The sequence below is a fragment of the Sciurus carolinensis genome, chromosome 5 (genome assembly GCF_902686445.1).
Source record: "Sciurus carolinensis chromosome 5, mSciCar1.2, whole genome shotgun sequence".
NCBI lineage: Eukaryota > Metazoa > Chordata > Mammalia > Rodentia > Sciuridae > Sciurus > Sciurus carolinensis.
Window position 1 is genome coordinate 121,485,618 of NC_062217.1, and position 26,947 is coordinate 121,512,564.

General features: G+C 52.6%; 1 protein-coding gene across 1 annotated transcript in view; it reads left to right on the forward strand.

Annotated features, from left to right (window-relative positions):
- The window catches only part of Col13a1 (collagen type XIII alpha 1 chain), a 140,494-nt gene extending 115,061 nt beyond the window's left edge, over positions 1 to 25,433 (forward strand). Inside the window, exons 31-41 of the mRNA XM_047553785.1 lie at positions 971 to 1,015; positions 3,463 to 3,504; positions 4,548 to 4,574; positions 5,409 to 5,489; positions 8,945 to 8,980; positions 11,770 to 11,823; positions 12,925 to 12,978; positions 14,341 to 14,376; positions 19,145 to 19,231; positions 23,296 to 23,334; positions 24,982 to 25,433. Coding sequence (XP_047409741.1) covers positions 971 to 1,015; positions 3,463 to 3,504; positions 4,548 to 4,574; positions 5,409 to 5,489; positions 8,945 to 8,980; positions 11,770 to 11,823; positions 12,925 to 12,978; positions 14,341 to 14,376; positions 19,145 to 19,231; positions 23,296 to 23,334; positions 24,982 to 24,984 — 504 coding nt within the window. The 3' untranslated portion in view covers positions 24,985 to 25,433. The remainder of the gene's footprint in view (positions 1 to 970; positions 1,016 to 3,462; positions 3,505 to 4,547; positions 4,575 to 5,408; positions 5,490 to 8,944; positions 8,981 to 11,769; positions 11,824 to 12,924; positions 12,979 to 14,340; positions 14,377 to 19,144; positions 19,232 to 23,295; positions 23,335 to 24,981) is intronic.
- Positions 25,434 to 26,947: the final 1,514 nt, after the last annotated feature.

Here is a 26,947-nt window from a genome sequence, read left to right on the forward strand (position 1 = left end):
GTCCTGAAGTGTAGCACCGTGGACCTGGTCTTCCCTTCTTGGAGCAGAAAGAGCCCTGGAGGCTGATGGCCCCCCACGTCCTCTCTGTGGTGGGGCAGCTCCAAGATAGAGAGAGGCTCCCGCACGTGGCCATCAGGGTCCTCAGTGGCCTCCCCCGCCCCCTCAGAGGCCCCGGGCTCTGGACCTGTGTCCATTTCCTACCGCTGCAGAACAAATCGCCACAACTTCAGCAACTTCAAACTATACGCACCTACTGCCACAGTTTCTGTGGGTCAGGAGTGCAGGCACGTCATGGCAGGGCGCCTTTCCTGGGTCTCACAGGCTGCCATCGAGGTGCCGGGCAGCTGCGTGCTCATCTGGAGCCAGGTGTCCTCTTCCCAGATCACTGGCTGCTGGCAGAATTCAGTTCCATGTCATCATAGGGCCAAATCCCTCGGTTCCCGGAGGACAGTTCCCTGCCACTTGGCCCTCCCCATCGTAGACAGTTCACATTACGGCAGCTTACTTCCTCAAGGTCAAGATCAACAAGAGGGTCTCTGCCATGTCTAGTGCAGCAGGACAGAGCCCTGCGTGTGTGTGTGTGTGTGTGTGTGTGTGTGTGTGTGTGAGACATTTGCAACATAATCTCAACACGCTATGCCTTTTCAACAGGTGTGTTGTGTTGTGATTGCAACATGCTCACAGGAGTGACAGCTACCACCTTACATGTGCCCTCCCCATGGCTGAGAAAAGAGTCACAGGCCCACCCCAGGGTCTGTCCACTGCAGGAACCACATAGAACACAAGTCCCTCCCCGACTCTAGAGCCTCAGGTCCTTGCAGACATTGGTCAGAGCACCCACCAGCGAGCAGTCTGCTATCCGCAGCCTGATACCTGGCCCAGCCTAGTCCAGGTCGAGTTTGTCAAGGACGCGGGGGTGTGCCGTGCACTCACAGGTGCTGACTCACGTCCTGGTGTCTTGTGCCCACAGGGAGAGAAAGGAGAAGCCGGGGAGAAGGGGGACCCAGGAGCAGAGGTAGGTTATGCCTGCTCTTCCTTTTGTGGCATAGGCAATGATTTGACAGAGTCTTCATCAGTAAGGACAGACTCTCCAGGAAGCCCAGCATCTCTGTGCTCGAGGGTGAAACTCGCAGCTGCTTAACAGGAGAAGAGCAGGAGGCGGAGGGCTTGCTGGGCTTCCAGAGCAGCCCCCAGCTGGGCGCAGAGCCTCAGAGCTGCTGGGCTGTCTCCCCCTAGCCAGCGCCTCTCCGGTGTTCACAGAGCCCCTGCCAAGTTTCTGTCCTGCTGAGAGTCTACAGAGAGGAAAGTAAACAGAGCTGTCCCGCAGGCGGCCCACCGCCCCCAGTAATGGGCACTAGAGTGGCAGCCCCTCAGAGAACCAGGCGAGCATCTCAGATTGGATCTTAACGACGTCATAGGAGTTTGACTCAAACTTTAGAGGAAACTTCCCAGAGAGGCGCGATTCTCTGAGAACTGCGATAGCTACGTGAGAGGAGCTCAAGGCAGAGGCCAGGATGACAGAAGATGGGAGAGAACTGGGTCCCTCTTGGACTTGGGGGAAAGCCACAGAGGTCTAGATTCCTGAGGGAGAAGACATGTGGTGGGAAAGCCTGGGTAATCAAGAAACCCCTCAGAGCAAAGGGACAGGCCACCAAGCCTCCTCACTCCCCTGTGAGGTTCCTACCCTGTCACCCTTCACTGTCATCAGACCCTTCTGAATTTAGTGAAATAGACCTGATCCTATCTATGTATGTGACTTAGCAATGGACAGGCTCCTGAAGAAGTGAGCCTGAACCCGGGAAGAGCATTATACACAGAAACATTCTTCCCAGAAGTATTTAAAGTAAAAATTGGAAACAGCCCATGTTTAACAAGAAGAAAAGGATTGGATAACAGGCTAACAATACTAGGAGTGATAATCGCCACCGTGTCTGAGAGCTCTCCTGGTGACAGTTCTGCTACCAACCCTCGCTACCTGATACTCATTTCCATTCCACTCAGGAGAAATGGGTTCCATGTTAAGTGGAAAGAAGCAGAAAACCCAATTATATTTATATATTTATGTATCTATATATCATCACGAGTATGTACATACATCCAACTACATATTCTGCAACACAAAAAGTGTAAGGAAATTTAAAAAAAAAAAATATTAGCAGTGCTTCTCAGCTAGGTAAACCCAAAGATTTCTTTCTTTCTTTTTTTCTTTCTTTCTTTCAATTTGCTTAAATTCATCAGATATTTTAAGGAGTTTGCATTACATTTCAACTTTTATTTTTTAAAGGATCGTACAGGTAAAATTGGATTTGGGGGAGCATGCAAAATTCTGTGAATTTTAATGCATGTGGGGATTTGTATAACACTACCATAATCAGATCTGTGTAGTATTTATAGTAAGAAAACAAGGTAAACTTTTAAAATATTTTTTAGATGTTGATGGCCTTTTTTATTTTATTCATTTATTTATATGCAGTGCTGAGGATCGAACCCAGTGCCTCACACATGCTAGGCAAGCGCTCTCCCACTGAGCCACAACCCCAGCCCGCAATATAAACTTTTTCTAAAAAGGTAGTTTCCAAAGATTGTATTCCCTACAAGGAGACTAGAAAGAAGCTGAATGAAAAGCCCATAGGTCCAAGGGAGCACGGGGACATTAAAGGTCTGCCTGTCTGCCCAGTGCAGCGTGCCTGGCAGAGGATCTTCAACCTGGTGGCATTCTAGGTGATTCTATCCCTGGCAAAGGTGAGGCATCCAAGGAGAACCTTAAAGCTGAGGGTGGGGTGCCCAGCTCAGAAAGGGGCAAGCAGTGGCTGACCCTAGACAATGAGGGTCCATCTTCATCAGAGACAGACTCTGCAGTGGGCACCATCTCTGTGGAGGAGAAGGTAGCCTGGGCTCCTCCATCTTCACCATCCATGCTGAACCTCTCCGCTGCAACCTGCCCTTGGGGGAAATGGGATCCATAGTCCCTAGACTTTCTGTTACCCACCTGGGGGACTTGAGGAGTCCTTCAGAAACATCTCATTCTCCCCATTCCAGATAAGCTATCTCTGCTCCTCGAAGCAAAGGACCTCAAATTCAAATGCCTGTGGAGACCAGGCCAGGATGTCATGCCCCACGTGGAGGGAAACGCTCTTGCTCCTCCCAGGAGAGTTGTCAAGCACTGTTGCCATGGTGAACATGGTGTGAACATGGTTCCATGAGATTTTCCAGGGTTTCAAGAAAATATGGAAGAATGGATATTTTAGGGACATTTCCTGGCAATTTTTGGCAACACCATGTAGGCCAGTGGGTTGCTATGAGTTGCTGACTTGTCCTAAGTCTTCTTTTGGGACACTGTGCTGGGCTGACCTCCAGTGAGCAGCCCTGTCCTCCTATGGCCTTGCAGTCCCCCACAGACCCTGGGCCATGTCAGGAGGGAGGACTACCTGGTGTGTAACTGGGCTTTCCTTTGGCTTCCAGGTTCCTGGGCCACCAGGGCCAGAGGGGCCTCCTGGACCTCCGGTAAGTACGGAATGCTGTTGACAGAATTTCAGTCCAACGTGGTCAGGTCCCTAACCGCCACCACCACCTCCTAGGGCAGTCCCTACTCCTCTTCCCTCCCATATTATACAGGGCATCCCAAGGACACTGAAGAGCCTGGGCGTGGCCTGGGTCCTGGAAACTGTTAACCGGCATGGCAGCCCTGGGCTGACTTTGTCACTAAGCTGTGCCTGACATTTGCATAAACCTTTGCCATCCAACATCTCTTCTTCCTCTTCCTCCTTCCTGTTATCCAACTGGCAAGAAAACTGGATTGAAACAAAAAGTGACCCTTTAAAACCAGCCCCACTGGATTGGCCTTCCTGCAGTTACAGAAATGTAACTGTGGGACCCCTTTGCATCATACCTAGAGTGTCGCCAAGCACCCCGAGCCAACAAATGCCAGTCTGTACCTCTGCATGGTTCTGTGTCACTTGTTGTCATTGTAGAAGTAGTAGCAGCAATAAAGAGACTAATCGCCGGGCAGGGTAATCCCATGCCTGCAATCCCAGTGGCTCCGGAGGCTAAGGAAGGAGGATCATGAGTTCAAAGCCAGCCTCAGCAATGGCGAGGCGCTTAGCAACTCAGTGAGACCCTATCTCTAAATAAAATACAAAATAGGGCTGGGGATGTGGCTCAGTGGTCAAGTTCCCCTGAGTTCAATCCCCAGTATCCCCACCCCAAAATAATAACAATGATACTAACCAACATTTATTTAAACATTGCCAGATACTATTCTAAGTGCTTTTCATATGTTAATTGATTCAGTTTCTGTTCTCTTTCCTCAATGTTCCCATGGGGGCCACAGGGTTTTTTCTGTTGGCTCCTGACTGGGAAAGGCTGACTCAGACTCCACCCCAGGAAGCCCCACGCACGACCTCTCTTGAATTCCCTTCTACCTATTGTGGGCAGAGGTTCTAGACCACACTGCACCCAAAACCCTTCCTCTTCTGGGGTCCAGCCTGAGGATAGGAAGTTAACTAGAGATGCAATTCTAATGCACCTTGTTTTGATTCCAAATGCAGGGGCTCCAAGGTGTTCCTGGACCAAAGGTGAGAAGAGGTTACCTGGCGGGCTGGGCCAGGGTCGGGGAGGGGTTGCATCAGTGAGAGCAGAGAGGAGGGAAAGCGCTTCAGAGGCCCCGCCAACCCTTCTCCCTAAGTGGCATCGTGTGACACTCCAGCCAGTGGGGTGCCATCAGCATCCAGCACTGACACGCTCTGGAGGCAGGACTCTCCCATTCATGCATACAAAGTGGCAGGCTAGATCCTTAGCAAATGGGGAGATCGGTTTCCATTTCTCCTGCCCCATACTATCCACTCACCCTCAAGTAGAGGAGGAAGACAGACGCATGCAGTGTGGGACTCCTCCCCAGGTCTCAGCCCACTGGCTCAGTTTGTTCAGTTGCCTCCAAAGCATTTCAGATGAATAGGGAGGCTGGAGGCTGTTGGCATGACAACAGCCCGTGCTCCCTGCAGAGCATCCTGCAAGGGTCTTTGGGGAAGTTTCTTCTCCCAACTAGTTCATGAGCCTTGGTGCTCTGGTGGTGGAATTCCAGGCATCTGCCAGCAGATCCTGCAGGGTCCCAGTGTTCCTGCACTGCAAACGGTCACCTATGTCAAAGCCTGACCTGGAACTGTCCTGTGCATTGCTTCCACTCCATGCATCCCTTTTCCCTTTGGGGAACTCGGTGTCACCAGGGGATACTGGGGCAGAGACTAGGTAGCAGATCCTCTTGGAGTCTCCAGCCTGCCACCTATGGTCCAGCCATCTCCACCTCCTCTCGCCTCTACAAACCCCACCCCTGTCTCCAGACTCCAAGATGCAAGAATGGGTTGTCCATGACATGCCCTTCTGTGACCTCCTCTTGTCTCCTTCTCCTCCAGGGAGAAGCAGGACTAGATGGAGCAAAAGGAGAGAAGGGTGCCCAGGGAGAAAAAGGAGACCGAGGGCCTCTGGGCTTACCCGTAAGTATCTCAGAGCCAGCGAGGCTGCTGTGAGGAGCCCAGCTGGGTGGCCCTGACGGGGCCAGGAATGGGTGGGCAGGGCCCTGGGAGAAGGCCACTGGGAAACTCCAGGTTCTCGAGTCCCGAGCGTTTGTTCCAGAGCTCCCAGTGGCCTTCCTTTCCCACTGGGCAAAACCACAGGCTCTGATTCTCTTCCCGAGGGCCTCCTTGGAGGTGCTGGGAAGTGCGAAGCTAAATAAGACAGGGCCCCACCCCACGGCAAGTCCAGGGGAGAGACAAAGTGGCCTGAGACCAGCCCCAGGACCGGCTTGTGCCTGATGTGGGGCAATCTGCGTCTGCTCTTTGGGAGTCAAGCTTAGAGAGTTCGAGAAGAGCAGGACCATGGGAGGGATAGTCTTCATCCTACCCATTGTCCCAGAAGGACCCCCAAGAGAACCCCTGCTTTCTCCTCTTAAGCACTAGCCACATCACAGCATGTGAAAAGTCAGGGTCCCAGCAAGTTAAGGCCACTAGTACCCTAGGCTCCAGAGAGCTCTGGTCCCAGCCTGCCTAGGGCTCAAGGCCCGTTCCTGGTGAGGGTTGCTCAGAAGGAACCTTCCTGTCTGGAAGTAGGGCCTGGGCCGGATGAGTCCCTGTGCTCCCAACTGCAGGACCCGATGACCTTTTACGCCTCAGTGTGTCCTGGTGATCATGTCACAGTCCACTGAGATTGGCACTCTGAGTTTTTTTTTCAAGAGCTGGAAGTGACTTTAGTAATCCATCTCATCATTTTACTGATGGTCACTTGAGGTCACTTGTGAGGTTGGTGGCCAAGTTGGGCCAAAGGCTGCTTCTCCACTTCAGTGAAGTCACAGCCTTGCAAAGGGACTCCTCTCAGTCACTCAGACTTCTCCATCCCCATCCCAGGGAACCACAGAGAACAATGGGCAGCCACTTCCACTCTGGTTCCGCTACTCTCAGCCACCGGACAGCAAAACGAAAGGTGTAATTACACCCTCTTAATGCAACAAACACAAGGTTATTTCAGAAGCTGACTTGCTTGTCGAGCTACAGAAAACTAATGACTTCAGCAGACATTTTCCCCTGTCGCAAGCTGTGTCCGGAATGACTAAGTACACCTTCCCATGGACGCGCCTTCCTTCCCCCCAGCCACAGACCTCCCCTTGTCCACCCTCATGGCCCTGACCACCCGAGAGAATGTTGGAGAATTTAGTCAGAGATTGGCATGCCAATGGCAAGGCCACCACACAGGTAATAGAAACAAAGAAAGTGCCAGGTGAAGGACAAAGTCCCGGGTCTCTGTTTAATTCTTCAACATTCAGTAGAGCCGTGGGCCAGAGAAATCCCCTTCCCAGCTTAAGAAAACGGAACTGAGAACAAGTGTGTCCAAATGGCAAGACCCAGGGACTGCAGGGGTCAGTGGGGAGTCATGGCACCTGTGGAACCCCAGACCCACAATGCCCTTCCCCTGGGGAGCGGCCCCTTCTGGGCTCAGCGGACGGTTGCCTGGGAGGAAGGAGCATTTCACGGTCTTCCAGTTTTTCAAAGGAAGCTGGACATCCAGGATTTTGGGTGAAATCTCCCCATTTTCTAACATTAGATCAATTTTTTTTTGCCACACCGCAGGCCGGCATAAGGCCTGAACTTTGAAGTGTGCGTGTCCTCTGCTCCCAGCCTCTGCAGAGACACAGTAACTGGCTCTTAGCTCCGGTTGGTTTCCGACTGCAGCGAGCGCAGCCTGTTCCTCCACCCATATCCTATTGAGCTCCTCCCCATTTGCACTTCATAAGTGGTCCTCACTGCCGCGGCACCCTGAGTCACCGTACCATCACCCGGGCCCACTCGTGGAGACAGGTTGTGTCGGGCCAGGGGGTGTCTGAGCCTCTGTATCATGTAACTTCACTCCAAGGGATGCTACATGCTGGAGTTGAGGACCTCACTTCTGACCTGAGTCAAAGTCAGTCCCAAGTCCCTGTGGAATCCTTCTATCCAACTGGGAGAATCGTTTTTCACCCTTCTCTGTGGGTTTCCCTCCAACTTTAAAATCCCAAGGTTGAAGCCCCGGTATGGTGGCGCACACCTGTAATCCCAGTGGCTTGGGAGGCTGAGACAGGAGGATTGCAAGTTCAAAGCCAGCCTCAGCAAATTGGCAAGGCCCTAAACAACTTAGGGGGACCCTGTCTCAAAATTTAAAACAAAATATAGAGGGCTGGGGATTTTGCCCAATGGTTAAGTGACCCTGGGTTCAGTCCCCTGTACCAAAAAAAATGCTGAGGTTGAGGCCCCACTGGAAGCAATTTCCAAGAACTCAGCCCATAACTACCAACCCTCCACAGCCTCCTTCCTTCCTGGCTTGTCACACTGGATTCTTCAGAGAATGGCCCCCGGTTTTCCTAGGTGGATCACAGGGACAGCTGCATAGCCTAGCATTTAAGTGACAGCTCCATCCAGCCATGGATCCCTGGTCCACAAAGAGTGAGGTGGCTGCAGAGCAGAGGGCTCTGAGCAGCAGCCCATCTGCCCACCCACTTGCCACTGGGGACATGTGACTTAGGCCTATGATCCAGTCAGTGTTTTCTATAAAAGGGTTCTAGTTTGGGAGCATAAGGATGGATGGAGTTTGGGTCAAATTTTGCAAACTCCTAAGTGCCAGGGACCTGTCAGACACTATCATCACAGGCCAACTCCTCCCACCAGGCTGAAGTAGAAGTAGGCCAGCTCCCACCTGGGATTCAACGCACTAGAGCCAGGTGCAGTGGCGCCCGCCTGAAATCCCAGTGGCTCGGAGGCTGAGGCAGGAGGATCACGAGTTCAAAGTCAGCCTCAGCAACTCAGTGAGGCCCTAAGCAACTCAGTGAGACCCTGTCTTAAAATATTTTTTAAAAGGGCTGGGGGTTTGGCTCAGTGGTTAAGCACCCCTGGGTTCAATCCCTGCTACAAAAAACAACAATGTGCTGGAACTCAGAGCTGAGTCCCTGGGGGTTGGGGAAGGGGGTCTGATCTCAATAGATTTGCAAAAGAGGCTGGGAAGACCCCCTGACCTGGGCCCCCTCTGTGTCCCCCCTAGTGAAGCCCATCCTGGGAAGAACGGCTTCCAGAAGCCTCTCCAGGAATTCCGTTCTGAATCCCTTTCCCTGGAGCACTGACCGCCCTGGAGAGAGGGGCCCTGAGGGGTGGGAGGAGAGAGGGGCGGGTGCGGAGGACCTGAGCAGCCCCTGGCCTGGTCTGTCTGGCCGCTCTCCGCCGGCCACAGCCGGGTGTCTCCATGCTTTCGCTGGTCTCCGTGTGAACGCCGCTCCCTGTCCCCAGCTTGTCCTCCCGTCGTGTTGGAGTGCCAGCATTTGTGTCTGTCCACAGTCACTGCTCTACTCACCTCTCCCCTCCCTGTTGTCCCCTTTCTCTCCCCCCAACTCCTCCCTCCCCCTTCTTTTGGTCAAACTGTGCCCTTCGTCCAGGGAGCTTCAGGTTTGGACGGCAGGCCTGGGCCACCGGTGAGTGTCACTTCTCTGTTACCCCTCACCCCGCCCCACCCCACGCCTAGCCTGTGACCCCTCTCGTCTGTCCCACTGTGGCCTTGTCTCCCCCGTGAGTCACACCTTGTCCCTCCAAGACCAGTAGAAAGGTCCCACCCACGTCGAGTGCAGAAGAGCTCTTCCAGGCTCTGTCCATAGTCTGCACCCGGGAGCCCCAAACCTGCCAGGTGTCGGCCCGGGAGGCTGCTCCAGCAGCACCACCCTGACCTTGACGGAACGCAAGCGCACCCGGGGTCTTCGGACCCTGACTCCTCCTGGGGCACGGCAGTGTCTGCCTGTGCCCGTCACTCTGTGTCGTCTTCACGCTATGGCTCTGTCCATCTGTCTGCCCGTGAGGGCTTCCCAGTCCTGTGAAGGTGGGGGACAGTGGCGTGAAGGGTGAGGTCAGGCCAACCTGGAGGAGCACAGAGGCCTGTCCCAGCTTAGTGTCCCATGGGCACACCTCTGCCAGTGACACCACAGTCGCTCTGCAGTCCAGCAAAAGGACTTATTAGAGTGGGCGGGGTCCCGCAGCCCCCTCTCCATTCCTCATAAATCCAGACAACGGGCATCTCTCACTTCTGACCAGAAAGGCCCAGCACTTGTGCTTGTACCAGACAACTGAAGTGTCCTTCCGGCCCCCTCCCCGAACGCCCTGCGAGGTCATCAGAGCTGCGGTGCTCCTGGTTGACGCAGGGTACCGCTCCTGGGGCTGGAATCACTGGCCATCCAGGCCGGGAGGCTGGGCGTCCCTGCTCAGGAGCCCCCAGAGCTGCGCCTGGGCCGGGCCCCCTCCAGCCCGAGAGTCCCAGCTCTGCCTTGCACAGTGCTTTCAAGGCCTCACGGGCCTGTGTCCTCCCGGAAGATGAGCTTCTGCTGAGCTGGCGGGGTGGCGCTCGGGAGAGAGGAGAGCTTGCAGGGTCCGTTTATGGAGGGGAGGATGGCGCACAGGACAGAGGGATGCTGACCTTCCCAGGGGTCTGGTGGGGGGACTCAGGTGATGCCAGAAGCAGCTTAGAGCCTTCAGGGGGAGGAGGGCCACAGGTGACCCCATCAGAGCTGGACTTAATGAATGCCTGCCCTGTGCCGGCCTCTGAGGAGGTGAGCCAGGGCAGCAGTGCCCACCCAGGCTGGGGCGGGAGGAGCCCTGAGCCCATGAGTTTGAGGCCAACCTAGGCAACATCCTGGTAGCCATCCCCCCTCAGAAAAGAGAAGGTGACATGGACACAGCAAGCCCAAGATGCCACTTGTCTTCAGAGCCCCTGTGCATTGGTGGAGTTGGCACCCCAGTTCACCAACAAGCTGTGCCTGTTCTCCAGGCTCCTCCACCACAGCCCCCTCCCGTCCAGCGTCCTCACGGAGCACACCTGTCCCAGGTGCCCGGTCAGGGCTGCGGGTGGAGCTGACGATGTTGGCAGAGAAACTGTGACGCCGCCTGTGCTGCTCGTCCTTCCCTCTCGGGCAGGTGGAAGCAGTGCACCTCTGACCTCTCTGACCTCAGGCTTTATTTGTTTTATCACAACCTTGAAGGAGAATGTTCTGGAGAAAAAGGAATCCAGCCCTGCCAAAATGACTACTCCTGTAGGAAGGGGCATTGGCTAGTGTCAGGTGCAGCGTTCCCGCATCTAGACCTAACGCTGGCCTGGGAGCAGACCCTTAGGTCACCCTCTTCAGTTTAAAGAGGGGGAAACTGCCCCCCCAGACAGGCTCCAGAACCGCTCCAATATGGAAGTCTGCAGACCCTTGAGGCAGGGCCGGAGCCTGGCCCGGGGACTCCGAACCCTGTTCTGAGCTATCACCCTGATCTGGACTCAGTGACCTTTGTAGTTCTTCAGTGACAGATGCCCATGGCCTCCCTTGTTCCTCAGAGTTGCAAATCGGGCACTGAGCGGATCTAGTGGCTTTTCCTCATGTGGAGAAAATCAGCATTTTCCTCCTTGCTTAAGGCCCTCCTTTCCTGGCTACACTCAGAGCCCCACAAGTTGCCCCTGGGTCCAACCCAAGCCCCACGTCCTTGGGTGAGTGAGACAGTGAGGCCGAGAAAAGGGAGACTGAAATAGAGGCTCGGTCAGTCCAGCTGCAGCTGGGAAGCAGGGGAAGTGTCTGACGATGCCCAGGAAGCCCGGCTCCGGCTCTAAGCAGCGCAGCCACGGGGGCTTCAGCCCCAGCTCCCCAGCGCCCTGAGTTAGAGAGGTCATGCCCGTCTCTCTGCAGGCCCCCGTGGTGCAGGCTCCCAAGGCACCCTAACTAACCCCTCCAATCCAGTCTGTTCGGAGGACTCAGGGGTGGGGTCCGAAGCCGAGGCCAGGGACAGGTCTGCAGAATGGTCCCCTCACACCTGCCTCTGTGTGCGCGTCTGCATTGGTCTCTGTGGCATGAAGACCCTCCTGCTGCATGCGAAGCTGCGACAGCAAAGGGGTGCCCACCCTAGGCCCCGCCCCTGGGACAGGGTCACTTCCCTCCCAAGTGCTTCTGGGAGCAAACTCAGCAACCATTCTGCCATTTTCAGCCTTGGCAAGCTCGGCTGTGACATAGAAGGGTCTCATTCCCCAAATGGGGCTCTGAGGCAGGGGCCAGCGCTCTTTCCTCCAAGGCCTCCAAGCCCCAAAAGGATCAGAAATGGCCCCTCTAATGACCACCCCAAACAAGCCTGGCCTCGCCAACCCTGAAAACTGGGCCTGGGCCCTTGCTCATCTCCAGCTGGTGGGCGGGACTCCGGGGCTCCCCAGCGCCCGACCCCTCAAGGCTTCTTTCTTTCGCCTCCTCAGGGTACTCCAGGACCAATTGGAGTTCCAGGCCCAGCTGGACCAAAGGGCGAGAGGGTGAGAGCTGGGTGGGCTGGGAGCCTGGGCGGCAGGAGGGAGGGGGTGGGCCACCCTTCCTCAGCCTCAGCACCTATTAGGGTCACCACAACAGCCGCAGGGGACTCGGCCGTCATGGTGTCCTTCGGCCATGGCTCCTGCTCACTCTCCCAGCAGCCTGTGGGAGCCAGCGGGCCTGGGGGAGGAGAGCCCATGGAATGCTGGGAGAGAGAGATGAGGGGGACGCTCCCTCCACTTTGGTTTCTAATCACCTGTCATCTGTCATGCTTCAGTCTGGCAAGGCCCCAGGGATGTTATGGCTACACATGCCAAAATTTCATAATGATGAAGGGAAATGGCACAGAACAGAGTGTGGTGCTTAGAAAGTCCCTGGAGGATGTCAAGTTGTCGGGAGGCCAGGATGTTAGGCACAGTTCCCACAGTCACTAAGATGAGTGGCCTTGGCCATGTAAGGTGACACCCGAGGTCCAGCCCCATCCCATGTGGAGAGGATGTGTGAGAGGTGAGGTGCAGGGGACTCCACGGTGCAGGAGAGCCACCTGCCTTCCTGCGCCAGCTGCTCCCAGGAAGCCCCTGTTTCCACACTCTCAGGGCTGGGCAGGCTGGTCCCGGGGGGCGCCTGCTGGCTTCTCTGCCTGCATGAGCAGCTCCCTTCTCTCCACCCACCCACTTGCTGACTGTGGGTGGGCAGCTTCAGCAGAGAGGCCCGGCTTCTCTGAGGTCACTGCCACACAGGGAAATGAGTTGGCTGCTCTGAGATGACGCTGAGGTGTCAGAGCAGAAATCAAAGCTCTTTGGCCACCTTCCTGCTCCTTTTTCTCCTTCCCTGCTTCTCTCTCAGGTCAACCAGTACCCCAGGACAAGGCTGGGTCCTCCCAGAGGGCCTTGGGGGACAAGCACGACTGGAGGGAGAATGAGGGGTTCCGAGTCCCTCCGGGCAGAGTCTGCACCAGTGGCACCCCACCTCTCATGCAGACCTGGCCTCCAGAGGGTCCTTAGGGAGGCTGGAGAGGCTCCCAGGCTCCGCACCAGAATAGGAAATGGTAATGGAAGACTGGTGCCGCCCCAGGGAGGATTCACGGCTTCTTCCTCTCATTTCAGGGCAGCAAAGGAGACCCAGGGATGACAGGACCAACGGGAGCAGCTGGGCTTCCTGTGAGTCGAGTGGAGTCGGTTCTCCCTGCACACCCCACCCCCACAGAAGCAAGGTCAAAACAGTGTGCAGGACCCCAGCACGAATCTCAGGCCCAGGGAGAAGTCTCATTTCCATGACAGAAGAAGCTGCCATGAGGCAACTATAGTGGGCTAGAACTTCTGGGGGGCCCTGGTAGGGGCCGGAGCCCAACACTCTGGCCCATCTCAAGTGACACAGCAATGTCCCAAGCCCTTCTACTTGAGCCTCTGTAAAGGACACAGGGGCCTCCCAGGTGAACGTGCCATGGTCCCTGCCCTTGAGGAGGGGCAGAGTCAAATCCAGATCTGTGGCACAGAAGGACGCTTTCCCTGGGGAGCTGGACCTCAGGGAATGGACCTAGCTTCCATGTGCAGTGCAGTCACCTTTTGGTTTGTTGTAAAGGTCAAGTGTCCGACCAGAAGGGCCAGGACCTCTATTTTTTTTCCGTCATCGAAGGTTGAACGCGTGTTGGCTGGGTAGGCTTGTCTGGCCCGGTCTCCCTCCTGCCTGTTCCGCTAGAGCATTCTGCACCTTGAAAGAGGGTCTGAGAACACTGCAAAGTCATTTGCTAGCAAGGGCCTGGCAGGAGAGCCAGGGAATACTCCTCCACCAAGAGCGTTCTGTGCCCGGCGACATGTCCTCGGAAGCCCCCACTCGTCCATGTGAGTGATCTTGGAAGAACATGACTACAAGCCAGGGCACGACTGGAGAGCAAGACCAGCAAGATGGGCAGGTGGCTCCATGGTTAAGCACCCTGGGTCCAATCCCCAGTGCTAAGAAGGGGAAGGGGGAGGGGGAGGGAGAGGAGAAGGAGGGGGGGGGGAGAAGAAGAAGAAGAAGAAGAAGAAGAAGAGGAGGAGGAGGAGGAGGAGGAGGAAGAGGAGGAGGAGGAGGAAGAGGAAGAAGAAGAAGAAGAAGAAGAAGAAGAAGAAGAAGAAGAAGAAGAAGAAGAAGAGGAGGAGGAGGAGGAGGAGGAAGAGGAGGAGGAGGAGGAGGAAGAAGAAGAAGAAGAAGGAGAAGAAGAAGAGGAAGAAGAAGAAGAAGGAGGAGGAGAAAAGTAGGACGAGGAAGAAGAGAAGGAGGGAAGGAGGAGGAAGAGGAAGAGGAGGAGGAGGAGGAAGAGGCAGAAAAAGGAGGAGGAGGAGAAAAGAAAACTCATTTGCCTCTAGGTCAAGTCCCTGGAGGGATTGGCTTTACTGTCCCCCTTCTGTAATATGGGGATCCCCAAGCCTGTCCCTGCTGAATTAAGTGTCAGTACAGCACTTTCTGAGCCTGGAAGGAATGACTCTTGGACCATTCTGTCTTTCCCATTAATGTGTCTTTGTTTCTCTGATTCATTGCAGGGTTTACATGGACCACCCGGGGACAAAGGGAACCGGGTGAGTCTGAGCCCCACACTTCAGCTCTGCTTACTAATACCTTCCTGAAGGGCTGGAATGATTGACAAGGGATTCCTGACCCAACGTGGAAAATACAGCTTCTCCTGATAAATCAATTTAAATTGAAAGACTTTATAATAAGGGGTGTAATCCACAGCACGCAGAGAGCCCGGGGCCTAATCCCGAAATTGAAGTGTGTGTATTTCCACGTTTCCCAGGGACATTGAATTCCAGTGGCTGTCAGAGAAGCATTGCCACACAGAGCCAAGTGTCCAGCGCTCTCCGTGTTGCCCTGATAATGGACCCCTAAATGGTACCTTTAGATTCATTCCTACCTTGTCTTCACCTTCTGAGACAGTTCTACCAGGAATTCCAGGCTACTGGGAAGCAAGAAAGTAAATTCCAGAGAACAAGCCGACAGCTGCATTAGCAGCCAAACCTTTGAAAAAATATCACAATTTTAGAGTCGACAGGACTATGAAATGAATGGTGCTTTCCAGGTCCCTTCTTTCCTGCCATCTTCACAGGGACACACTGAATGTCCATGGCACCTACAGCCTCTTGATGGCATATGACACGTGCCACAGCCTCAGGCCTTTGGGTCCAGCTAGGATCATTTTAACTATATCTGACCTAGAGATGACCTGTAGGTCCTTTCTAGAAGGTCTCTGCTGCTGCTTCACAGGGGTTCTCCCTGGGCTGTGCATGGCCCCTAGAGGCCCAGGGGCATCTTCTAGTGGATCATAAAAATCCAAGGATCTTAGAAGGGAAGGAACGGAAGAAAGAGATTAATGGAGAAACGCAACCCAGAAAAATGATAAACTGTACTGAGGTCCCCCAGAGAACTAGGGGCAGAGCACCAGGATTCCAGAGCCCAGATCTGTGGCTGCTCTTTGAACACTGATACCATGTTCATGGACAGAAAGTGCCAGATTTATATGTGTTTATATATGGCAGAAGTTACTTCCATTTTCTTCCCTTTAAGAAGTGTTTACTGAGCACTTCTCTATTCCCAAACGTTCCTCATCGGCAGCTGGTCAAAACCACTTCAATTTTCCCCACAAATTCTATAAACAAGAGAAAGCAGACAGAGCTACCCCTACCAGATTGTCCGCGGCAAAACTCATTCTAGAAGCTGCTAGAACGAGCAGACCTACTTACGGCCAGCCTTTCAGGCCCCTATGAATTGTGATCATTCCACCTCTTCTTGGCATACTAACCTCTTTTCTAATTTATTTCTAAAGTGTTCTGGTTTTCTTTATGATAGTCCATTTGTGAAACCTATTTCTTAAGACACTTTCAGTTGGCTCAAGGCACTGAGCCACTTGAAGGTTGCGACCTTCAAGTGACAACAGCGGTATTGCCGGAGAGGTGCAGGCAGAGCAGGCAAAGTACCCTTGTCACAGAGGGAGGGAGGGAGAGGAGATGGACCGGCTGGAGGCTCTGATGCCGAAGCAACTGGTGTAATTGAATGATCCTCTGAGGCCCCAGTAACCAGTGGGAAGATACTTCCCTTCCCCTTCCTGGTGTTTAACACTGTCCCCATTCCATGTATAAATTAGGAATGTGTTAATTAGTCTACATCAAGTTCAGAAAACAGTGAAGTTGCACAACGCGCTTCCTTGGAGTCCTCCAGAAAGAACAGATTGACTTATCCCAAAGAGCAGGTTTAGAACCGAAGGCACATCATCCAAGAGAGTTGCTCTTCATCAGGAGATTCCACTTGCAGGCTACTAAATGTGCTCCAAGAGTCTCCTGGTCCACACCTCTCTACAGCCCCCTCTGAGAGATGAGAGGACTTGGTAATGACGCCTGCTAATAAAGTCGCCCCCCGCAGGCTGTGCAGGGCTTCAGGCTTCGTTTGGTTTTGTTTCTCTTCCTGAAAGCTCAGGATCTTGAGTTCCAATCCAGGTAAAATGCCAGAGGACTAAGACAACGTTCTGCTTAGAAGTCGCTTTGTTACCTGGGAGGGCGAAACTAGAGCCGTGCAAAGCCCTGCCCTGCCTGCGTCCGAGAGGAGCCTCCCTGTAAGACCGCCCCAAGCGCTGCCCTCATCAGCCTAGATCCCATCCGAGATGTGTTCTAGCTCACCGGGAACCAAGGCAACCTTACATCATGCTGCCCCGCGCCCCAGCCAAGGGTGGCTTTATAGCCCTTCCTGTTCATGGAAGAAGGAAAGAAGGTCCTCCTAGAGGTGAGCCAAGGCAGGGAGCCAGCTAAGGACGCATGTGACAGCCAGAACAATGTTCTACCCTGTCACTAAGGGCCTCCTCTCTGTCTCTAAGTAGCTCTGTGAAGGTGGCCCAAGAGTCATGTTTAGGATCAAAAAAATCAAAGACAAAGGGTAGCATGAATCCAGCCACGTGGTCTTCAGAGAGGATGGGTGTGCCAGGTGCTGCCTGAGGCCAGCCAACTGGAAAGGTCTGAGCATGCAGGAGGAGCCTTGCCATTCCCGACGCCTGCCTGCCTGCCTGCGTGTGTGCACGCCTGTGTGTGTGTGTGTGTGTGTGTGTGTGTGTGTGTGTGTGTGACTTCCCCGAGCCTCCGCGTCGCGGCTCCCCCTCCTCCACGCTCTCTCCCACCCTACGCACGCTTCTTCCTTTACTCTGGTCTTTCTCCCTCAGTATGCTCACTCCTTTGTAGCCCCATGACTCTCACCCTCTCCCTTCCCCTTCTCCCCTTGTGATTTATTTCCTCTGAAATCAATTTCATACATCTATTATTTTAAAAATCTCTGCACTTGACTTTATGTGCCCCTGTACCCCTTACCAGTTAGAATCCCTTCTGCAGGGCTTCTTCTGTCCCTCACTGCAGCTGGGGGACAGGGAGGATGCAGGCAAAGCTCCTAGTCGACACCTTTACAGGCTCAGAACATGGTGCCCCCAAGTGACCCTTATCAAGTTGAACACAGGATCCATCCTGTTACCCTCCGGCAAATCATCCAGGGCCTGGAATCTCCCGCCTCTGGGCAGCTTTGCCCACTGATCTCATGATTCAAAAAGAATGGGGGCCCACACTCCAAGGCACACCAGGGTTTCCCCTCCAAAGAGCTTATCTACCATTTGGGAATTGCTTATGCTATGACGTTCTTGTTGGTGGACGTGTCCTAGAGCCAAGGGGATTGTACCTAGTATGCACATACACAGTTTTAAATACATGTCATTTTCTAATTCACTTAGAATAATGCATTGTGCCAATTGAAGAAACCTCTGGAATCAAGAAATTTGGGCAATTTACAAAAATCCAGGGAAACATCAGAAGTATTTTTAAAATCAACCTCCTTCTAACAAACTTAAGACCATGCAGCTTGCCTCTGCAGGAATACTGCAGACACGAAACTCTGACACCAAGGTTTGCCTCTGGCAGCAACTTTAGTTCCTATTATTGACTATCAGGAAATAATAGTCATTATTATTATTATTAGCAACTATCACCTACTGAGTACACACAATATGCTAATATTATTAAGCATATAACATGCACAAAGATCTCACAACAAATCTTTGACATGGGTATTTTGTACCCATTTTACAGGTACCAAACCAAGACTCAGGTTGTGTAGCTTCCCAAAGTCAGAACCCCGACAGTTGGCAGAATTAGCTCTCATTCCAAGCCTTTCTTCTGATCTACATACAAGAGAAACCCTGTGCAAATCCCTAAGCATTCAATAACCAGTCTTCCCAAGAGAGTTCCTGAGAAGACTCTCAAGGGACATACTTGGCCACTTTTAAGGAAACAACATATGAAAATCCAAATTCAAGTTCAGTACAATGTTGATTCTTTTTTTATATATTTTTTATCAGGGATTGAATCCAGGGGGCTCTACCCCTGAGCTACATCCCTAGCCAGCACCCCCCGCCGTCTTTTTCATTGTATTGAGACAGTCTCACTAAATTGCTGAGGCTGGTCTTGAACTTGTGATCCTCCTGCCTCAGTCTCCTGAGTCACTGAGATTGTTGGCATGTACAGTCATGCCCTACTTGATAATTCCCTTTTAAAAATTTCCCGCCGCCCTTCTTTAGATGAACCCTGACATGTAAAAAGAAAAAAATAGGGCTCAGTTTAGAAAGATGACATTTCCTGAAGCTTTTCAGAAAGAAATGAATTCCTTGAACCAACATGCCCATCCACAAATAGCTGTCTATAACAAAACGAAGTATACAAGAACACCATCTGATTTCACACCCATGTGAACCAGACGCACACCAGATGGAAGGACCCCACTGAGAACACACACAGGTGCACACGCATGCACACCTACGGGCACAAGCACGGACCTGCACGCTGCACTCACACACACCAGCAGGTGCACACCCAAGGCTCCACCTAAAATCACCTTGGCCCCTGTAGAATATCAGAGGGCTGAAAACTAATGGGAACAAAAGTTTATCAGCCCAAAGGCCCTCAAAAATGGACCCTCCAACAGAGGGAAGGTGATGTCCCTTTATCATCCAGTTCATCTCAGACCCTCTCTGGGCATCAGCATCTTCAGTCCCCACTTCCCACCACCTCTGGCTTGAAGGTGCCCCCTGCCTCTGGCCCCCCTTTCCTCCCTGTCCCCCCACCTTCCTGGGTCCAACTCTCAGGTGCTTCAAGCAGGGAGGCGGGGATTGACCCCACATCCTGCTGGAGGCACTATCTAATTAAGAGCATCTACTTTTCTCTTTCATTTGCTTTTTCTGTCTCTAACCTTAACATATGAATGACCCTAAAGTTTTGATGTTTTGTTTTGTTTTTTCTTTTCCTTGAACTAAACCATTACTTACAGGGGGAAAGGGGGAAGAAAGGATCTAGGGGGCCTAAAGGGGATAAGGGAGACCAAGGAGCACCTGGATTAGATGCCCCCTGTCCACTGGTATGTTTTCATTTCTCACTTGCATTGTTCTGGTTTTTTCTTGAGATCTGCAAGCTGGAAACAAAGAAGGCAAATAGACGACACTGAGCTGCAGAGTAATGTGCACTTGGAATCCCGTGGCTGTTGGTGTTGCCTTAAAACCACAGCTGCAAATAATTAAGGCTAAATCCCTTTCCTTTGAATCCTCTTCCTTTGAAGATGCAGAACAATTGATGCTCAGAAGTGAAGAAACCAAGAGGAGAGGAATTTGGGGCGGAGGCCTTGGCTCTTGGTTCCAGTGTGGCTTTGGGAGCCCTTGTAGCCTTTGGGAGTCATGAATTTGCCTTCTTTGTTTGGGCCACTTCTGTGGCCAGCAGTTTTGTTGTCTGAATCTCCTCTGGGTCAGGATGCAGGACACCAGAGTTAGCATCTCCTGAGAGTCACTGATACTCTGGGCAGAATGAGGCCAGACCAGGGGCTTCTCCCCACAAAGCCTTGCAACACTCGCCAGTCAGCTAAAACCTAGAAAGCAGACGACCAGGATCGGAAGACAAGACACCCCACGGGAAGCCAGTCCAAATGAACCAGGATCTAAAGATATGTGGCGCATCTGCCAGGCTTCCCAAGCGCCTTTCAATCCATTTGAAGGTTCTAAAAATTATGATGGGCTGAAGCTGAAGGTTACCTGTGATTGCTCTGTGGGGGTCTGTAGAGGGAGGAGTGGGTCAGTGCAGAGGGCCCACAGTGAACTCTCCCGAGGGCAAACTTGGAGATGGGGGATCAGCTAGGATCTTGCCCTTATCCGTAGGTGCCTCAAGGGTCCTGCATCCTGGCCAGGGTAGGACTGCGCCTCTCCACTCCACACGTGGAGTTGGTCAGCCTTGACCTAAATAATCATCGTGGTTGGTTTCATGAACAGGGACACCGAGGTTTTAAAGGAGAGAAAGGGGAACCAGGGTTACCAGGGCTGGACGGACTGGATGCCCCCTGCCCATTGGTATGGCACCACCCTTTCTTGCCTGCATGGCCAATTTGGGCTTCCCTACGTGTGTGGTTTGTACCTGTGTGCCCCCCTACTCCTCTTCCTTCCTCCCAGTTCCCACTTCCTGAGGTGTCTGTAGACACCAAGGGTCGCCCTGTACCCTGGGGCACCCAGCCATACTGCCCTCTTGCATGCGAAGTTTGCTGGGGTGTTTTCTTGGCCTCCCCTGCAGCGGCTTCTGCAGCACATCACCTTGATCCAGCATCCTCCACCCTTGATGTAGGACACACGAGGGTGGACACCTGAGGAATTAGCAGGAAGCAGGTTCATGGGCTATAGCAGTCCAGAGAAAGCTTGTGCCTAAAAGGAAAAAAATCTCTGGACCATGAGTCTGGAAATTCTTTGAACTCTATACCCAGTGGGAGGAGGGGTTTGAAGGTTTACATGACAAGTGATTTTTGTTCCATTTTTTTAGACTAGACAGAGTTTTCACAAGTCTTTACCACAAAAAGCAGAAGTAACAATTCTTGTACATCATCAAGTTAGCGGGCAAACTTAGCTTTTGCAAGACACAGCACTTGGCCCGTACAGAAAATAGGAAGTTCCAAGCCACACCGAGTTCTTAGCAGAAATTTTTGCTGCTATTCTGTTAATAAGAACAATGTTGATGAGGGTCTCTGGAGAAGCTTAATTATGACAAGGGTCTCTTGGGTGGGGGTACCTGGTCTGCTTCACCCTGAGGCCAGTTTGGGCTGCATCTGATCCTCGTTGCCCAGTGCTTCTAGGCAGATCTGCCAACCGAGCCCAGACAGAAAAGAGCATCCTCTGGCTGGGTTCTTAGAACTGTGACTTCTTTTCTTCCTGTGCGCTGGCTGAACACGTGGCCCCCACTCCCCCGCCATTCCACCCCCTGGCAGTTTGGCAGGGGACAGGTGGACTTGCTTCTAGACGTAGGCTGAGACAGCCTACAACTGTGGTGGAGAAGGGGCTCCCTGCCTCTTCTTCCAGTCTGGGTCCTTGTCTAAGTGACGCCATCAGAACTAGGCGAACACCAAAATCAGGTGTTCAGATCCCAAACGGTTTGTCCTCATTTAAATCCCTGAAGACACTACAAGACCCACACTTGAGGTCCCCATCCCACATCTTCCAGGGGCTCCCACCGAAGAGTCTGGGGGGATGGAACAGGGAGGAGGTGGGGAGACGGCCAGAGACCCCACTCCCAAGCAGGAGGCCGGCTAAGAGGCTGCACTCCAACCTGTCCCAGTGCCTCTACAGGCAGGGACACTCTGAATCTCCACGTGATCCTCTTAACTAACTACAAGAGAAGAAGGTGACCCTCGATTCCAAGGGGATTGGTCCAAGAGGTTCCAGCTGGCCCTGCGCCTCCCCAGGAGGGCTGAGCGCTGGAGTTGATTTCATGTGGATGCCCAGCCTCACCCCGCCCTGGAGTCACTCGGGAATTCTTGAATGAAAATAGTTTAGAAAAATATGGGTAATGATAAGGCCTCTTGAAGGACACTAGGGACATTTTAGAACCAGCGTGTGCGACAAAAACGAGCAAAGGACACACATGCATAGGAGCGCCCTCCCTGACCCCGCCGTCCTGCGCGCGCAGACGCGGTTCTTAACCATGGTGCGTCAGCCCTGGGCTGCAACCCCTCCATCACCTGAGAACCCTCAGCTCCGTGACCACCACCCTGGCCACCCTGCTCCTCCCTGCACATTGCTTCCTCTTCTCTGCCAGCTGGCCCTCCAATGTCCATGCGACAGTCCCTGTGCAGAGTGCCACAGCGCGGCCTGGAGGGCTGGGAAGGGGGCAAAGGTCACCACGACACTGTGGGACGCACCTCTGCTGTCCCCTCCCATCGCAGAGGGGAAAGGAAGGGCATCCTTACTGAACCATTTCCACAGAGTGGCGTTTTCTCCAATAACATCCCATAACCGCATGTCATTTGCTTATTAATTTTCTGTGGAATGCCCATAGCTTCCCTTTCTTGTTCCCCATCCCGCCTCCGGCATTGTGTTCTTGTGACCCTGGGGACAGGGGAGCTGTCCATCATGACTTTTAGTACAAGATAACTAGACTTTGGCGTCCAGTCAGGGCCCGCGCTGCTGAATGGCAGGTGATGAGTGCTTCCATGCTGTGGGTAGGGGACGTGGGCCCAGGGCACAGAGGAGTCCCGTCCACCCTCCCTGAAGACTGAGCACTTGCTCCAGTCCCCTAAACCTGTGTCTACCTCTGTCTCCGCCCTGAAGCCTGAAACCCTGGAGTCTGGGCTGCCTTCCTGGGCCTGCCCTGGGTTCAGCTTCACCACCTCCCCCTGCCCGGCCGCCTTGCCTCTAGAAGATGTTGAGGTTCCCCAGGCCATGCCAGAAAGGCCAGGACGTTAGGCCAAGAGACTCAGGAAGATTGTAACTGTGGACAGAACATCCTGCGGTTACAGGGCACTCCGTGGTTGTCACCAGCAACGAGCTGTTGCTACCCACTCTGCTCCACCATGTTGCCCCAAATACCCCGCGGTGCCTAAAGGGGGGTCAGAAACCTTTGTTCCCTAGCTGAAGGCCTCTCTGGGTCATGCTGCAATACCCCTGAGGCTGCCTGACCCTGGCCCACCCACCATCAATCGGAACTGTCTAGAAGTCCTCCTCTAGAGAGACAAGTAAGAGATTGGAGAGTGTGTGGGCCAGGACAGTGCCTTCAGCTCTGCTTGCCCAGGTTTTGCAGATGAAGAAATTGAGGTCCAAGTGCTAGGTGACTTGAGCAGCCAGCACTTTACAGAGCTAGAGCAGAGACTGCCCTCTCAGGGCACTCAGGGACATCTGTGCTTGCTGACCCCACAGGTTAGGACAGTGCCTCTTGTCCTTACACTGCAGGTACATGGGACCTCAGCCAATGTCAAAGTCAAAACAAAAACAGCCACATCTGTTTCCCATACCCTTGCAAGGTATGGGAAACATACCTACTGACCTCGAGTAGAGAGAAGAAATAGGCCAAAGTGGGTGGGCCGTGTCTGATCAGTTGCTGGAATGTTTTGTGGTCCTTTTTACCCCTACCCTGCTTGCTTGGTCTGAGTCTGAGGCTCTCCTTCCCTTCTCCTTGCAGGGTGAAGATGGTTTACCAGTCCAGGGCTGCTGGAACAAGGTAAGCTTCTCAGAGGCTTGTGCTGCCTCGGGGACATAGGTGTACTGCCCCCTCCCCAGTAGTGCCCTAAAGTTTGCGGTTCCCATTCTGTCTTTCTGCAGATGAGGCAGGAAGACAAGGGTGGGACAAAGCCCTACTTCAAAGGCAGGGTGCCTGTTAAACATCCCAGGCACTGCTGCCGTCAGAGAACATTCCAAGATGCTTTCTAAGGTGTCAGCAAGCCCCAATGCATGGGATTTCCATGTAGCCACCCAGAAGTAGGAGCTCCAGGCCGTGTTTTGAAATAGATTAACAATGCCTGCTCTCATGGCATTCAGATGAGCTCATTTAAGCCACATAATGGCATTTATCCAGACGTAAAACATCTACGTTGCCTAAACTCTAAGCTCACATGGCTTCTATGCCTCTGGATGGCCTGGCTCACCACTCTGTGCCTCCCCTTGAACTTCAGCTCTCAGAGCCGCCATCTGCAGCCCAGCCTCTCCTGGGTTCCCAGAATCCCCACCAACAATGATACTTCACTTATTCTCACTGGCCTTGGCCTCTGCCATCATTGAAGCAGCCTGAGACCATAGAGTCGGCTCTTCCATGAGCTCTCCACTCAGCCACCACACCCAAAGGGACAGGATGCCCCGCCTAAAGGCAACCGGCTTGGAGATCCCGAAGCTTACCTTCATCCCTGGCACAAGTAGCAGCAGCTGGGCGGCCTCACGCACGTGCAAGGAGACAAATAAGTCCCCTGTGCTGTGACGATGCTCAGATGCTCACTGGCTCACAGGGTTGGGTAAAGCAGTGAAACCCTGGAGGCCTTATGTCCCAGGTTGAATACCACTCGCCAGGGTACCCGAAGTGCCCCTAACCAAGGACAGGAAAAGGCCAACGTTCAAGGGCCTCCCCAGGAATCTGCCCCTCACACCACCCTTCACCCTCTTCTCCAGTTCCGACATGACCTAGTTAAAATGTCACAGAAGCAGGCCAGAAGTATGTCCAGGAAGACCCAGGCGTTCGCCCCCTAAAAAAGAGATCTTCTTGTTTAAGTTTGCTGCCAGTAGTCAGGAGATAGAAATACTTGAGCTTAACAGAGGAACAACAGCCACTATCTAGAACTACAACAGAGCCAAGCATGGTGGCACAGGCTTGTGATCCCAGCGACATTCAAGGCTGAGGAAGGAGGATGGCAAGGTCAAGGCCAGCTGACAGGAGACCCTGTCTCAAAATAAAAATTATAAAGACCTGACGATGTAACTCAATGGTAGAGCATCCCTGGGTTCATCCTCCAGTACTGCAAAAAAATAAAAATAAACATAAAGGACCATGATACCTTAGGAAGCAACTGGAGGCCCTTTGTTCATTCAAATGGTGAATTCCCTCTGGGACCACGCTGTAATCAGCCGGGCCTCCAAGACAGCTCAGAGAGTGCCCTCTGTTGGGCACAGGGGAAATGACAGGAAGGTGAAGATGGGTTTCTCACCCTCAGGGTGCTTGAAGTCCACTGAGCTTCTTCCCACTAGAAGTTTATGATTCCCCACTTTCCCTATCAAGAGCTACCATGCAATTTAGAAAGAGGTACACCCCCTTTCTACGAGGAAGGAAGCATCCACAGACCCCCTGAAACTAACTGAACATTGTTTTGGTTTTATTTTGCAGTGATGCCTCTAACCTTGGATTGGCCTGTGTGTGTTTTGTACATAGAATATTTATTTTTATACAGTTTTCACTTTTTGAAAATGCCAGAAGTATGATACATCTTACAGATTATTAAAAGAGAGAGAGAGAGAGAGAGAGAGAGAAACCTGCATATTTTGTACAGAAAATAACCCCTTCCCTTTGGTTTACAAAATGTTTGTGTAAGTCTGTGTCTCTAATACACTTTCTGTTTGTGAGTACGGCCCTAATGTTTGCATGATATTTGTGCACACTTATTAAGTTTCAAAGCTTAATAAATTATTGTGTTCCAGTGCCAAAGGGAGCCAGCCAGCACCGAGGTGCTGCTAGCTTATGTGTGGATTCACATCAACGTGGAGGTCCGTGATGTTTGCCAGACTAGATGTATCTAAGAATATTGTAAACTCTTGTGGATTTTCATTATTAAAAAGAAAAAGAAATGAAACATGGCAATTCACAATCCTGATTAATCACTTAACAGTCTTTCTTGTGCAAGCAGGAAATCCCAGAAGCAGGGGTCCTCAGAAGTATGGAGCAATGTTTTGAAATGTTAAATCCAGCGAGAGAGGGAGGGTTCTCCATGAGGCAACGTCTATTATACCATCTCCCAAGTTCATCCCAGAGCCATTTAAGCAAGAGGGTTCATTTGTGCCCCAGACCTCCAGGAACACAAAGGGGCCATGTGCTTTTAGGTTTTGGTGGAATTTTTTGCTTTTTTTGTTTTTGTCTTTTGAGTTACCCTCACTACCACCGGCTACTGCAGGTCACATTGTTGGCTTATGGGAATGTGAGGGTCCACACACAGCTAGCCAGGGAAGAGGCTTCACTTTATGCTCTGTTCTACTCCAGCAAATAGTTAGAAAATTCACCAGATGCAGGCCAGATAGGGCTGGGCTGAAGTTGTTTTATATTTTTTAAAAGCGTTGTAGCGCTTTCCATTCATAGCTTGCTGCTTCATACAGGTCTCAGAACACCTGCTTTAAGGACGAGGAATCACTCTGGTGCAGCGTGCAGGTTTATTGTTAGCTATTTTACAACAAATCGGTGCTTCCAGAGGGCTCCAAAACAACCAACGACCCTGGGAGCTTCAACACACACGCCCATCGTGTGCACATTTTGCATTTTATATTGACATCTTTTCTTCACACTCGGCACAAGGGAAACTGAAAGCGTCCACACACAGGCTCTGCATCAGAGGGCTTCGCATTCCGGAGAGCCCTGCCCGGCTGGGGGTCACGCAGGCTCACTGACTTAGGCTGCCCAGACCCCAGGGGCAGTCCTAGTGTTTCTCTCTCTCTCTCTCTCTCTCTCTCTCTCTCTCTCTCTCTCTCTCTCTGGCCACTCTGTTATTTTGGAAACCAGATCACTGCCTCCTCTGAGTCTCAGTTTCTTTGTTTCCAAAGTAAAGCTGTTGAGCTAGAATTGATCCCTGTGGACACAAATGGAGCTCATCTGTCCCCTTCCCAGGAGGCAGGAGCATGCAGCCACCCAGGCCCCACACCTCCCGCTGGCCCCAGGTGCTTTTTCCACAGAGGCATGTGGCATGTTCCAGCTCATCCCAAGTCAGGGACACTTCTCAGCCTGAGCCAGACACCCACGACCCCACCCAGGGCAGCTTCCCCCTCGGATACAGTGGCCACTGAACTGGAACTACAGTTCTTTTAGGGGCCTCCAAAATATTTTAATGTTCAATGCTTTTAGATTCAGAAGGGGGGAAAGTGAATACAGAACAATGACTCCAGTCTGGACTGTATTTGTCTTTCTACAAACAGTCATAAACATGATTTTTATGTAGGAAGTAACCCATAAGGAGGAAAAAGTGCCCAGGAGCTCTGAAAGTCATAACGTGGCCTGTCATGTGCTCCGCTCCTTGAAATCCACCCTCATCCTGACTCTGCAGGTTGTCCCATCTCCGGGGCCGACACCCCTCCACCCCAGGGGAGGACCT